The 14,426-nt window shown below is 37.2% G+C and overlaps 1 protein-coding gene across 2 annotated transcripts in view; it reads left to right on the top strand.

Annotated features, from left to right (window-relative positions):
- LOC131145529 (DExH-box ATP-dependent RNA helicase DExH14) overlaps positions 1-14,426 on the top strand; it is a 143,214-nt gene that overhangs the window by 56,288 nt on the left and 72,500 nt on the right. For both annotated transcript variants that reach the window (XM_058094669.1, XM_058094670.1), the window contains exon 34: positions 7,817-7,905. In XM_058094669.1, coding sequence (XP_057950652.1) covers positions 7,817-7,905 — 89 coding nt within the window. The remainder of the gene's footprint in view (positions 1-7,816; positions 7,906-14,426) is intronic.

The following is a 14,426-nucleotide window of genomic DNA, read 5'->3' on the forward strand; positions in this document are numbered from 1 at the left end:
ATATACTGCTAATCATAGCTGAACTATCATGTGAAGAAGCCTGAGAAGAAGATTGAGAGCCATCTTTGGTGATCCGTTGGTGTCCAACATATGCTTCATACATAGATGGAATGGGCTCACCGGAAATATTGGATTGCAGATGGGTTTGAAGCTTTGGACTCAACCCAGCCAAAAAATTAGCAACAAAGAACTTTTCCCTTTGCCTCTTAATAATCTCATCATTGATAAATGTTGAGTTCCTCCCATATACCCTTTAGAGTGCTATAATACTCACTAATAGGTTTACCTTTTCGGTCATATTTGAAAAACTTCTCATGTAGGTCAAATGCATGTGTGGATTCTTATCTAGTGAGAAGCTTTCACGAAGATCATCCCGTTTGGCGTTGGCTGTTTTGTGAAATGTCACATTTGCAACAATTTGTGGCTCCTTGCTATTTCACAGCCACAAAAGCAATATGTCATTATCTTTCATCCAATCTTCATAATCCTTGGAGTCTAGGGAAAATGCAGTAAATATTTGTACTTTTCTTTTGCATTAACATAAACATACATCACCGAAGAGCATAATAGATAGTTGGAGGATTCATTCAATTTGATGGTTGTGATTTGTACGTTAAAAATACTAAGTTGAAGCTCTCTTTCATGGTTTAAATGGCGATAGCAAGTAGTGTAATGTAATGGTAATGGGTGAAATGAGAAGCGGGAGTGGCAGATGTTACACAATGGAAAGCAGGTGTAATGGCTTTGAATTTTTTTCAAGCACACACAACTTTGTGCATATTAGTGTATTTGAATGTTTTAAACTTTTAACTCTTCTGAGAAAGAGTTTTAGGGTATTTTGGATCCTTTGGTTCAACTAATAAAATTGTTTGGTAAGAGCAACAAAATGTACATTTTTTTTAAACCACCATCGACAAAAAAATTACTTGTGTGTGTGTATTTATACTTTCTGATTATTCTTATGCGTGATAAATTCTTATGTTTGATAAATTAATTAATAAGACAAAATACGTTATCCACTTCATTAATCTAGTAGACACATTAGACATACGAATAATACAAATATATGATAACTACAAAAGAAAAGGAGGTTGAAGTTGAAAAATATAGAACATAAATATCAGATTGCTAATATTATCAAAATAAAATATTTTCCTTACAAGTTAGTATTTTCAAATTGTTAATTAATGCATTTGTTGTGAGTATTTAAAAAAAAAAAGTCAATTTTGTATCATTAGCATCTTCATTATAATCTTTCTTCTCTCTCCCCACATAGTATATTGAGAATGATTTATGAAAAAGGGGGGGGGGGGGGGGACAAGTGAGAAGAAAAAGTAAAAAATAAAATAAATTTTTTTTGGCATAACAATTCTGTAGCCGTTACGTAATGATTGTAGTGGCCTTTATGTAACTGTTGCGGTCCATAATAGCTGCTATGGCCATGATTTTTCTTCTCACTGATTTTGTATAGTGTAACGGTATCGGGGATTCCCATTGATTAAAGCAAGAATTTGGAAGTCAAAGTACATTTCAAAATCCATTTTTGCCATTGATTGCCAAGGCCTTTCTATCTCATCACAAGAGAAGGAAATTCCAACTTGGTCAAAAGCCTTTTTCCTCCATGTTAAGTTTGTAGATAACTCTTCTCCCATTTGTAACCAATGCATCCTCCACCTTAATGGCAACCAAAGTGGCTTCAAGAGTCTTGCCCTCCTATGAAGCCATTCTGCTATGGCCTAGCCACTTTGGTATAGCCACTTTCCCTATAACTTTCTTTAGTATGAAAGATAAATAATGTGGAAATAAGACTACAAGTGCCTCCTACAAGCTAATAGGATAGGACAGAAGTCTTTGATATTGATAGCCCCTAGAACCAAAGCACAAAAGTTGCATTGAAACTGTCAAAAAACTCAACCATGGCATCTTACTCATTAAAGACTTTCATTATATTCATTTTAACCACCTCTCAATTCATTTTATAGAAGGCAGTCCCATAACTTTGTCTTGACCACCTTGCCAATGCTTTCAAACTCCATAGTCCCTTGAAGAGGCTTTCTAACACTAGTATAGTCAAAATTGTTAAAATACAAATAACCTCCTTTATTTCTCATTTGTCCTCGAAGGAGCTCCCTTGTGTACTTACCATCTTGTTTAAAAAAATATTGTGTTGTTAAGGTCAAGGACTTTCGGTCAACTAGTTTGGTAATGAGTTTTTACAAGATCATGGCTAAGGTGTTATCTTGAGGATGCTGTTTGAGGAAATAAGAGGGGTCTTGTGTTGAAATTGGATTTTGAGGAAAGCTTATGATAGGGTGAGCTGGAGTTTCTTTGAAAGGGTTATGGCTAGAATGGTTTTGAGCCCGAGGTAGTGGAAATGAATTAGGGGGTGTTTATCTTTTGTGGCTTTTTTGTCTTAGTTAATGGCGAGGCTAAGTCTTGGTTGTGTGCATCTAGCGGTCTAAGACGAGTAGATTCTCTCTCTCCCTTCCTCTTTACTATTGTGGTAGATGTTTTGAGTAGGATGATTGGGAGATGTGTAGATAAGAGGGTTGGTGGAGGGGATTAAGGTAGGTTATGAAGATTGCATCATTTCTTATCTTCAATTCGCAGATGATACTATTCTCTTCCTATCAAATAATGTGGGTTTCTTGTTTGTTGATTATCTTATAGGTTTTTGAGAAAGTGTTCAACTTGAATATTAATTTTTACAAGAGTGTTCTGGTGGGTCTTGGTATTAATGTGGATCCTTTTGTTAGGCTAGCAGGGTGTGTCATTTTGACTTGGCCTATTACATCTAGGACCTTGTTTTTGAGAGAGTGGCTAGGGGATTGGTGGGGTGTAAAGGAGTTTTCACTCTAGGGGTCATATTGCCCTCGTCCATGCGTGTTTAACTTCTACACTTTTGTATTTCATTTCTTTCTCTAGAATCATCATGATGTTGGCACAGGGTCTTGAGAAATTAATGAGGGATTTCTTATGGTCAAGTGGGGAGAGGGTAGTAGAGATCATTGGAGGCTTGGGTCTTGGTAATTTGATGTCTAAAAGCGTCTCTTTGGTGGGGAAATGGTTATGGCCCTTTCCTTTAGAGCCTCTTTCTCTTCTACATAAGGTGATTCACAGTAAATTTGAATACTAAAAATGCGTGGGATGCTAAAGTGGTAATAAATATTTCTTATTTAAGTCCTTAGAAGTTTGTATCGCAGATTTGGGATTATTTCCTTATTTAAGTATTGTATACAATGGGCAATGGGGAGCCAATTCACTTTTGGGAAGACATTTGGGTGGGGGAAATGCCTTTGTCTATTACATTCCCTCTCCTTTTCTGTTATCTAGGGATCGCTTGGAACCACTTATAGGAAAGTAGTTAGCTGAAAAAGTATTTATCTAAAAGTTGTCTGGGATTACGTATTATATATACCTTTTCAGATAAGTATCTTTTTTTTTTTTTTTTTTTGGAAAAATAATTTTTTCAAAAAAATACTTATTTTCTTAAAAAAGTAGTTTGGAAAAGTACTTTTTGAAGGAGTACTTATTTTTTAAGATGTTCCAAACAGGGATCTAATCTTCATGATTCCCCTATTTATGTTTTTCTCTTTTTGCAAGGAGATAAGCATTCTTGGAATTTCCATTTTTGGGAGAAATCTTAATGAGAGAGATTAATGAGTTGGCCTTCTTGACTAGGCTGCTCAATATATATATTTTTAAATAAAAAATAAGCTATATTAGGTAGAAAGAAGGGAAGGTATGGTGAGCGGGGACAAGAAGTCCACCAAAAACAAAATTGAAAACACACTGGAGAATAAAAAGAATAAAAAAAGAAAGAAAACAAAAAACAGAAGGTCACAAAATAAAACTAAACAATATTACCAAGGGAACACCTTTTCAAACCCTTTCCATTGTAGTTTTCTCAGGTCTTTAAATTTTCTAATTCCCTTTGACCCTTCATCTTTTGTCTTTTGCCACCATCCATGTGCATTTCATTTCCCCCAATATCAGTTATCGTTAAATCCATTTTATCCAAAAGATATTGAGCTTCTAACTCCTTAGGAATCTCCTGCATGGGTGTAAGCAGAATTCCATCCCTACGCTGTAAATTGTTAACCAACCCATCATTATAAAAAATAAAAACTCCCTCCAAACTTTCCAATGCATTTGGCTGAACATAAGATAAATTCTTTATTTCATGACAAGAATAAAAAACATGCCCATATTGTTCTTAAATCTCATACAACATCAAATCCCTACGAAAGTCGAACTCACTAATATCATCACTTTCTGAATCTGAAAAGTCCCTCCCTTTCTTTACCTCCTTTTCTTTACATGCCCCATTACTACACCCAACCTTATTTTTAGAATGAGGGTCTTCCACAATATTAAGATCTCCTTTAGAGTCTCTTTTTAATAACTTTTTCACTGACTCACCAGAATTATCTTCAAATAGCTACGTCATCACAGCACCCATACAGGCGGCCTTTTGACAAGTGTAACCTTTGTTTTCCTTAAAACTCCTTGAATTAAGAAAAAAAACAGATTTCCCCTCCAAACCAGCTTCTAGTTTTTTACTCTTTTCCACGCCACCTTCTAATCCCTCTTTGAAACTACACATTTTTAACACCACAATCTTGTTTTGAAGCTAATATGCGAACATTCTGACCTTGCTCTGAAGCTTGGTTAATTCGACTTGTATCTTAGAGAATCAAAGATTGGGAATTGATTCCATTATCAATGGGTATAGAGTCCTCCTTCCCTATACTCATCTCCTGAGATCTAGGAGTAGAAGCTTGTGCCTACCCATTATTGGGATCCAACAAGGAAATACTCATATCACCATTTCTCCAAGCATGGGCCTCACTACCACCATGTCTTTTCTGCGGGAAGCCCAAATTATGAGATCCTCCCTTTGAATCCACCTCAAAGCCCAAATCAAATATTCGTAAACATTGAGCTTATTCATATAAGTGGTCCAAAATAGTAAAAAAAAGAAGTACCTCCTATTTTAATAATTTGGGTCAGGTCCAAAACGAGGAGCATACAACGACGTGGTCCAATTCTCTTTACGACCTCCTTCTTGAATGTAATCCTGGCCGCCTCTGTTGGATTCAAAGCTCTATCCTGAACCCTAGCTTCCTCCACATTCTGGTTGATTGATTCTGATTGATTTGCAGTGGACTTCGTCTTCGAATCCCTAGGTTCATTCAGTTGCAACTCACATCCACGCCAACAACACCGATATTTTCTCCCAACCAAAAGACCTTTATTTCCAGATTGAATTTGATTACTGCAACGCTCACCTTCCCCTTTTTTGCCTTCTAACACCACTTGACTCCACGATCTATGACGTGCAGAGCTATCTGCACCTTTATCTCCATAATCCTTCTGAAATTCCTTGGCTAAATGGTAGAAATCAGTTGCGAAGCTTCGTTTCTCGCCGCCTTTTACAACGCCAAGAGTAAACACTGAAAATTTCATTCCTTTCTACCCCATCCCTAACTCCAAATACGTTCCCACTTTCATCCACCTATCGACATCCAATACTGCGTAATACCCAATACTTCGAAATCCCTTTTCCTTCCGACCAAAGATAGACAACTCATAAGCAAACTAGAATACTGCATCTTTAGAGAACGTAACCCATTTGTTTCGAGCAACATTATTCTTGACTACAAGCAAAGAAGAGGTCTCTTGGACCTTGTCTAATTGATCAAAGGATTTTCCTTTGATCTAGGTTGGTTGTATCAACATAGCCTACAATAAGAGGTCCTCTAGCACTGTACGCAAGAGACGGGAAGGGGATCATTTCGTGGGATAGAGAGACATCTTTTCTATCTCATTTGGGGAATGACAAAATTGTTTGGAGCTTAGAAACTTATGGGGAACTTTCCAATAAGTCATTTTTCTCTTACTTAACTCATGACTCTATTGCGGATAATTTTTATTTTTATCAATTGGTTTGGAAAGCTAAAGTTCTCTCAAAGATAAATGCTTTCACCTGGAGTGCGATACTAGAAAGAATTAACACCAGTGATTTGCTTCAGAAGAGAAGACTTGATAAAGCCCTATCACTGGATTATTGTGTTCTTTGCTTGAGTGGAGAGACTCGTGTTCATTTGTTTTTTCATTGTCCTTTCATCTTGGCTATTTGGACTAAATCATTTGGTATTTTTTTTGTGAAAACTGGGTCTGCCCCACCACAATGAAGGTGATTTGTTCCATCATGTTTAGAGGTTTTAGGAAAGGAAATGATAGGATAGCTTTAGGGCAAACGACCTTGAACTCCCTTGAGATTTGGCTAAAATACACTGACCTTACTTGAGGTTTCAAAAATTCTAGGGACCTCGCCTAAGGTTTGCCAAAAAAGACACAAATCTCCCCTTGTGTTTTGCAAAAGGACAAGTCTTTTAAGGGGAGATTTGTGTCTTTTTGGAAAATCTTATGGGAGGTCTGACATTTTTGAAACTTTAAGGGAGGTCAATGGAATATTTGAAACTTTAGAGGAAGTCCTTGTCTTTTTGCCAAACCTCAGGGGAGGTGAGCTTTTGTTGCCCAAAGCTTTATGTTGTTGGACCATTATGGCTATTATTTGGTTTGTTTGGTTGGAGAAGAATGCTGGAATATTCAAAGGAAAATGTTTCTTCCATGTGCATTAGTCACTTTAACATGAAAAGACAACTTCTTTTCTACATGCGTCAGTCTCCAATCATTCTCCTCTCACTGAGGCCTCCAGCAGCCTTCTTTTCATCTGGCAGCTCTGGTTATATCAGCAGCAACTATTTTTCAATCTTTACATCCCCAAATGTTTATTTTTCCCTTATTTTTTTGACTCCCACTTTTTTAGAAGTTTATTTTCTTTGCAAATATAAAACTAGCATAGCCAGCCACATGTGAACTCCCATGCCATCCTCTCACGAAATCAAAACCTTCTACTTCCAGCCTCATGTTTTCCATATGGAATGGTGTCGGTCCTTATCTAATTCCCCCTACATCATAGAGGGCGAGGTGGTGATCTGATGTAGGCATCTGAATTAGCTTTTATGCTACCTGGGGAAAGTGAACTTCCAAGATTACTGAGACATGTAACACACGAATCTGTGTCTGTGAAGGCTGCTCCTAAGAGAGGGAGAATCAGAACATTCACATGCAGTTATGCTCAAACTCATTGAATTCACTCATGCAGGCAGATTCTGAACCTTCACTACTTTTCATGAGCATAAAGTAGCATGTTGAAATCATGATCAAGCACCCATGGATAATCCCATTTTTGTCTCGTTGTATAAAGCTCGGACCAAAGAAGTAGTAAGCAGCGGAACAAGACCATCCACCCAGGACATAATAAAAAAATTCATGTTGAAGTGGCTCACCCATCTTTCAGAAACTTTGGAAGTCGTCGTCTGAAGTACAACATTCCTAAAGCAGTTCCTCTGGCAGGATAATCTATCTACATGCAGCTTCATCTTTGCAAATGCTGTTAACTAATTTGACTGCTTAAATTTTGCCATTGAATTCCGAGGATGGCCCAAATTCCCTTTATTACATGGTTAAATCCCCTAACACTCCTGGATATAATCTTCAGTTCCATCATAGACTTAATTATGACCACATCTTGTGTACATATACTCCTTTTGCGGGAGTGTTGGAGACAAATACCATCTCAATGTAGGACTATTGTGGCTCATGTAAAGGCAAAGGCCTTGTAAAATAATGTATGACAAGTTAGACAGGGTATGTGCCACAAAATATTCCCATTTTATTTACTTATAAAATTGGTTTGATAATGTTAAGTTCTTTCTAAAATCTCATCTGATGAATGCATTTCCAGGTTATTGTTTCCAGGATGAGATACATATCGTCACAAACAGAACGTGTTGTGCGTTTTGTAGGCCTTTCAACAGCTTTAGCAAATGCAGGGTATGTATGTGTGTGTATTGTCTTTCTATTTTCCATCTTCTAATGTATCTCAATACCAGAGTCTGTTGTCTCAATTGAGGCTTACAGAAAAACTGATGCTTGCTGTTTGTATGATTATCACTTGATATTTCGTATAAATTAGTCATTATTATGTGTCATATTCATGCATTTTGGTATTTGCATTTCTGTTCTGTCAATCATTGCTTTCTACTGACACCCATATCCCATTATGGTATATATCTTAAAGAAACCTTCCTAATTTTTCTTCAAATTTGTTTTGTATTTTTCTTACACTTCATTAGGAGTCAACATGAAAAGCATCCCTTCCTCGCCTTTCCTATCCAACAAATCCAGATACTGCAAAATTCTATTTTTCTTAAGTCAGTTGTCTCTGAAAACCTCCACGTTTCACCTCTTCAACACAACCTTAAAGTCTTTTAAATAAGCCTAAAACCTTGACAACCCCTATCAACCTCCTCATCCTAAGAATTTCTCACCAAAGACATTTGACTTATGATCCAGACTCATATTTTCATTCTTAACACTTAACCTTTCTAGACTCTAATAAAATAGGGAAATTATCAGACAGTCCTATACACAACCAATTGAGAAATATCAGGGAATTCGTCTTCCCACTCCCCACAAAATAAGAACCTATCCGGATGGCTAGCAACAGCGCTCTCCCCACTGATTGACCAAGAAAATAAGGCATTATCCATTTGAAAGTCCCTAATAAACCTATCTAATTACTCATGCTAGAAGTAAAACGCCTTCCTCTTTTTTTTTTTAAGGGAGCTAAACCACATTAAAATAACCACCCCCCACAGCTACAAAACCCCAAAACCACATAAAGTTCTTCGCAAAGAAATGATCTAAGTGCTTGCCTGGAAGGACCATACACGGATGAAGCCTGCCGCTCACCTCTACCTCAAATGTCTAACAAAATGGACAAGGAAAAGAAACCCATAAGCTATCAACCTTACCAAGGAAATGAGTATTTCTTAAAAATCACACTGCCACCGTCCATGCACCCCAACACCACAGCCCCACCCCACGCCCCTGCGGGCCTGTGAGTGGGGGAGCACCTTTGGATGGAAAAAAATCCACTCTTTACCCCTCCCCTCCAAATAATCCTAACCGCAACGAAATATAATCCACTTTCCTGTTTTTTTTTTCCTTTCCTTTGTTCATCTAATTTATTTAATGATGTAAGAAACAGCTACCAACCTGAAGCGCCCTTCCCTTACAGAAATTGAATGGAACTTCCACGACCTTCTGATCTGAATTGCTGCAGGCATATGAACTTTCTCTAATCATTAGCAGGCAATTTCAGGCAGCAAAACCATCCTTTGGCCCTCAGAAGTAAACTCCCCGATATCTTATCTAAGCCACAATGAGCACACCAAAATGAAAAAAACATTACATGACACTGAACCTCTTCCTAGCTCAAAACCAGAGAATTTGCACGTTTTAATGAAAATTCTGTCATTTGAGCCGATCCCCTGTCCAATTTATCAAAATTGAATACTTATTTATCATCTTAAACCAATATGGACTCAATGGCAATACAGATCAACGGAGCAAACTAGAACAGGGGCAGAACAGAAATTAGAAATAGGAAGAGAATGCAGAACAGAAAGATCTGAAACAGTGAAATAGGAGAACAGGACAGAAGAAGAAGGAAGGAGGAAGAAAGAAGGAGAGGTGCCTTCTGTTATAATGTTTAGTGGGTTGAGATTGTTTCATGTAAATCTTCAAGAAGTTGGAATTCATCCAAAGCTGTTAAAAGAGGTTCCAAACAAAACTTTGAAATCATTGAGGGCTATGTCAATTGTTCAACATACATGTGTGAGGTTTATATATGGGATTGCTTCCAAACCATTGTGCTTGGGTTTGTTGCTAACTTGAATAATTCTATGTTCTATAACTGATGTTGAATCATATTAACATAGTGCATGCAGCCCGAAATAATGTGAATTCATAATTTTAGATGAAAAATTAACTTAATCTGCCTTCAAGAGACTGAGTTTGTAGGGAAGAAAACTATAGAAATTAAAAAAATAAGGATTGAAATTTTGGTACACTGGAAAAGAAAAACATAAAAATGGGATGTGAATCATCATTGTACACAAAGACCTAAAAGATAATGTGGTAGGTGTTAATGGAATAGGTGATTTGATCATAAAAGTCAAGATTATGTAGGCCTAGAGACAATAAATGTTAGTAGTGCATATGCTCCCAAAGGACCTAAACTAGGCTTAGCAGAAAACCTTAAAATACAATTTTGGGAAGATATGGATGGTATTATTCAGGGAATACAAGGGTCTGAAACATTCATGGGAGCTGATTTGAATGGACACATTGGAATGGGCAATAAAGGTCATGAGGGGATGCATGAAGGCCATGGATATGGGGTTAAAAATGAGCCGGTGACAGGATTTTAGATTTTGCCATGTCTTACAATTTAGTTGTAATGAAGACCTACCTTAAGAGAAGAGATGAATGCATAATAACTGTTAATGGTTATTTTAGTCATTAGCATTATTAGTGTGTTAGTGTTATGTTAATAAGTGAAAATCAGTAAGGGTATTATGGTCATTGGTATGTACTTGTCATATATTATAAATAGAGAGGGATGCCTATAATTGTGATTAGGTCTTCTGTTTTACTCATTATTGATGGTATTAGAGCAAGATTCGACCTAAACCCTACCACCAAACCAAACCCTAAACCTAATCGTTCTGTGCAAATTTGTCATTATAGGAGGATCAACCATTCCTTTAGAGGTTAGAAATCGCTGGAAACTTCCTGGACAGCACTACCTTCTACAAAATCTCAATAAACCTTCCATATTTTGGGAAACCCACATCATAGCCATTGACAAAACTCTCTTTTTTTTGGGTGGCTAAAATTTCGTCCTCAATGGAGGTTTTTCTAGTTAGTTTTGCCTCTGATTTCTTTCAGAATGCTTAAATCCTTCTGTAGACCATAATATTAGGTTGGTCATGTTTTTTGGTCAAAGATTCAACCTTTTTTTGATTGTTCGCTTGTGGAAATTCGTTGGTTGTTCAGTACTATTAAGGTGATCAATTAGTCCCATCGGGTAGTGGCAGTGTATACGGGCTAACTTTGGCGTTGTGGTAGTGCTATGGCCGCTTTTTGGTGACTTGTTCATTGTTGAGTGTTATCCTTATTTCTGGTTGTTCTAGAAATTCATCTTGTTTGCTGTTGGTTTTGTTTGTGAGTGTTGGGATCGAGTTAAACCATAAAAGTATGTTTTTTTCATCACTGCCACATAGAACAACTGAAAAGTTGGATGGAAAGAATTATGTTCTGTGGTCCAAGGAGTTAAAATTCTTCTCTCAAAAGCCGAAAACGATGGGAAATGAGGAAATATCGAAGGCTCTTCATGCTTCCTAGCCGCAACTCTAGCAATGTTTAATCTAAGGACACACGATGGATCTCTCTCTCTCTCTCTTGAAGGACCTTGACTCACTCTCCTCATTCTTTTGATCAAGAAGCTGTTAGTTATTGATGAAGGGGATTCGTTTAGTCCAGATCAAAGGGTAATGCTTCGATTTGAGATTGGATGAGGTAAGGAAGATTGGAGCTTTGTTTGTTCTTGAGAAGAACCGGTAGTACAATCGGTTGGTTTTGATTTTCTTCAGCTGCAGCAACATGGTTCTCATAGGGATTTTTATCTCTTGCTGGAAATTTAAGCAAGGGTGTTCATTGATCTTGGGTGGGTTTTGTTTATTATTGGATGGTGATTCATGTGACCTGGCAGGGAAATTCCTGGAATCAGGGCAGGCAAAAGATGTTCTATCTTTGTCGCTAAAGGATCCAAAGGCGATGGGTGGTTTCAATTTGGAAAGAGTATGATGTTTTGCTAAGCTCTTATTTGTTAGGCATTGATGGAATTGATAGTAAAAGAAGGAATAAGAATCAATCTTGGAGTCAAATAGTATTGTGAAAAACTAATGTTGATGGAGTTCATTTGATTCCTGCCGTTGGTGCTTGCTTGATTTCTACTTCCTAATGATGGAGTTTGCACAATCCCTAAGGATGTGCCGGAGGTGGTGTGTGTTTTTTTTGGGGGAGGGGGGGGGGGGGGTGAAGATTGACAATTAATTTAGACCTGGAGTGAAGATTGACAATTAATTTAGACCTGGACTGATTGTTTGAGAGCAATAAAGGCCTTTTAAAATTTTTGATGGCCTGTTGGTTAAGGGGATTCAAGAGCAGAATTTTGATTCTATATTGTGACAGATTAGAGAGGAGAAGATTCAGCTGGGTAAATTGTAGTTGGGCCAATGAAAAGGGCAGACCCAATTGCTTAGTCAAGTTTCCTGTAAAAAAGAAGTCCATCTTATGAAAACTTGTGAGGCTGTGGAATTAATCTTTGCTTAGAACAGAAGAAAGACGTGTGCTATTCAGTGCTTAAATCATCTTCTAACATAATCTATGGCTATCAAAGGGAGAGAAATAGTTTCTCTGAAAACCAAAAAAAAGAGGTGGTGGAATCAGATAGGTGGCATGCTAAAAAGTCTACTACTTTTTTAGAGAGTGGTGATGGTAGGCGGGTTTCCAGGATTGAGGTTGGGGGATCTTCTTCGAAGAATTATAATTCTTGTGGAATTGAAAACTAATATTTTATTGTTGGTTCATAAGGGAATTCAAATGATAAGGGAGTCAATTCGGATAATTTGAGGAGTCAAAAGGTTTATGCTCCCCATAAAGAAGTGCAGTTGGGTTATGAAAGGAGGAAGTATTTTGAAGATAATCGGGATTTATTTAGTGGCAAAACAAAAATTATTCTTAAGAGATGGGGGGATGTTTGAAAGGGCGATAGTGCAAGTAGTAGTGAATTTGAATGTGACCAGGGTTTACTTTTGGATCAAATTTAGGAGTAGCAAGGATTTTTTTTCCGACTCTTCTAATGATTGTCTCGAGATTTATCTTATGTGTTGCCTCCTCCTTTAGAAGGTTTAAATGGAATTAATAATTTTGAGGATGATGCTTCTAAAGAAGAATTGAAGGTAAAATATGGAATTCTGCCTAATCCAGTTCAAGAGTTCATTGGGAAAGACTTTCAAACTCAGAAATTGTTTGTTAGCTTGGGCCTTATGTTGTTTAATCATGGAGGAAATGAAGTTAGGCTTGTCGGTGGTAAATCTAAGGCGAAGAAAATTAAGAGGGAATGAGTGAATTTGAAGTGTTCGGTGAACTATGATGGGAAAATATTAAAGAGGGGCATTCTTGGATAAGTTCGGTTTTTTATTTTATTTTTATTTTTATTTTATTTCGTACTATTTTTATTATCTTGTTTGTTCTTGCTTTTTTTTTTCTTTTTCATTTTCTTTTAGATGATTTAGTATGCTCACTCTGATTGTACATCCTCTTTGTTTATATATCTTCTTTTATTATCAGAAAAAAATATATTCAGTGGTCTATGGTTGTCAAGATCTACACAGTGTGCTTAGGTAAATCTGAACACTTGTTCCTTTAGCATGGATTAGGAGGCTGCACTTATTCTTTCCTTCTTGGGGAACTCGATGGAACCTTAGATTGCCTGGACATCCATGCATCTGGATGTATGCAAGGATATTTGGGATTATGTCAAGCTTCTATATTGCTGTAATATTTTACGTAGGTATGATCTATCCATAGAGTGTTTTTAGTTAGAATTGGGAGATAGGAGTGTTATTGAGTACTTTGCGGAGATGAAGTGTATCCGTGAGGAGCTTAACATTGTGCAAACTATAACGACTGATGTTTGCGAGATGCATATGCAAAGGGAGTAGATGATAGTTCGAGTTCTAGCGGGTTTGAAACGCGAGTTTGAGGTAGTGTGAGGCACTTGGTGGTGCAGATTTGCCATCCTTTGCTGATGTTTATTCTCGCTTCCTTCATTCTTGCTTTGGCATGCATTCTCATAGCCTTGCATTAAGTGTCTCAAACCCTAGATCTGAGAGGACTACTTTTGCCACATAGGGTGATTTTGGATTTCAACCAAGTAGCTGTAAAAGTTCTTGTTAAAATCCCAAGTATCATTGTAAATAATAAACAAATTAGGAAAGTGGGTAAATGTGGGGGATTTGATATTATTTGGTAAGGGGATTGTTTCCTTGTTTAGAATAGGTGATTGTATTATATAAGATTGAGATGTACATATGAAAAAAATAAAATTCAATGTAATTCAAGGCTTTCGCTTACATGTTATCAGAGCTAGGATTTCTTAACCTTAGCTAACAATGGCCAGCAGCACCAGCAAAGGTGCAACCTCATCGGGAAAATCCGATAGGGATTCCAAGGTTACGTCCGCTGGGGGTTTGAATGGGTTGGACAATACAACCTTTCCACTCTCAGTGGAGAAATTGAACGGGAAAAACTTTCGAGAATGGGCTCAATCCATAAAGTTGGTGATTGAAGGAAAAGGGAAACTAGGTTACCTTACTGGAGAAAGGAGAAACTCGACCCTATTGATGCTGTCGCCTTGCAAACATGGAGATCCTAAAACT

The sequence above is a fragment of the Malania oleifera genome, chromosome 13 (genome assembly GCF_029873635.1).
Source record: "Malania oleifera isolate guangnan ecotype guangnan chromosome 13, ASM2987363v1, whole genome shotgun sequence".
Lineage (NCBI taxonomy): Eukaryota > Viridiplantae > Streptophyta > Magnoliopsida > Santalales > Ximeniaceae > Malania > Malania oleifera.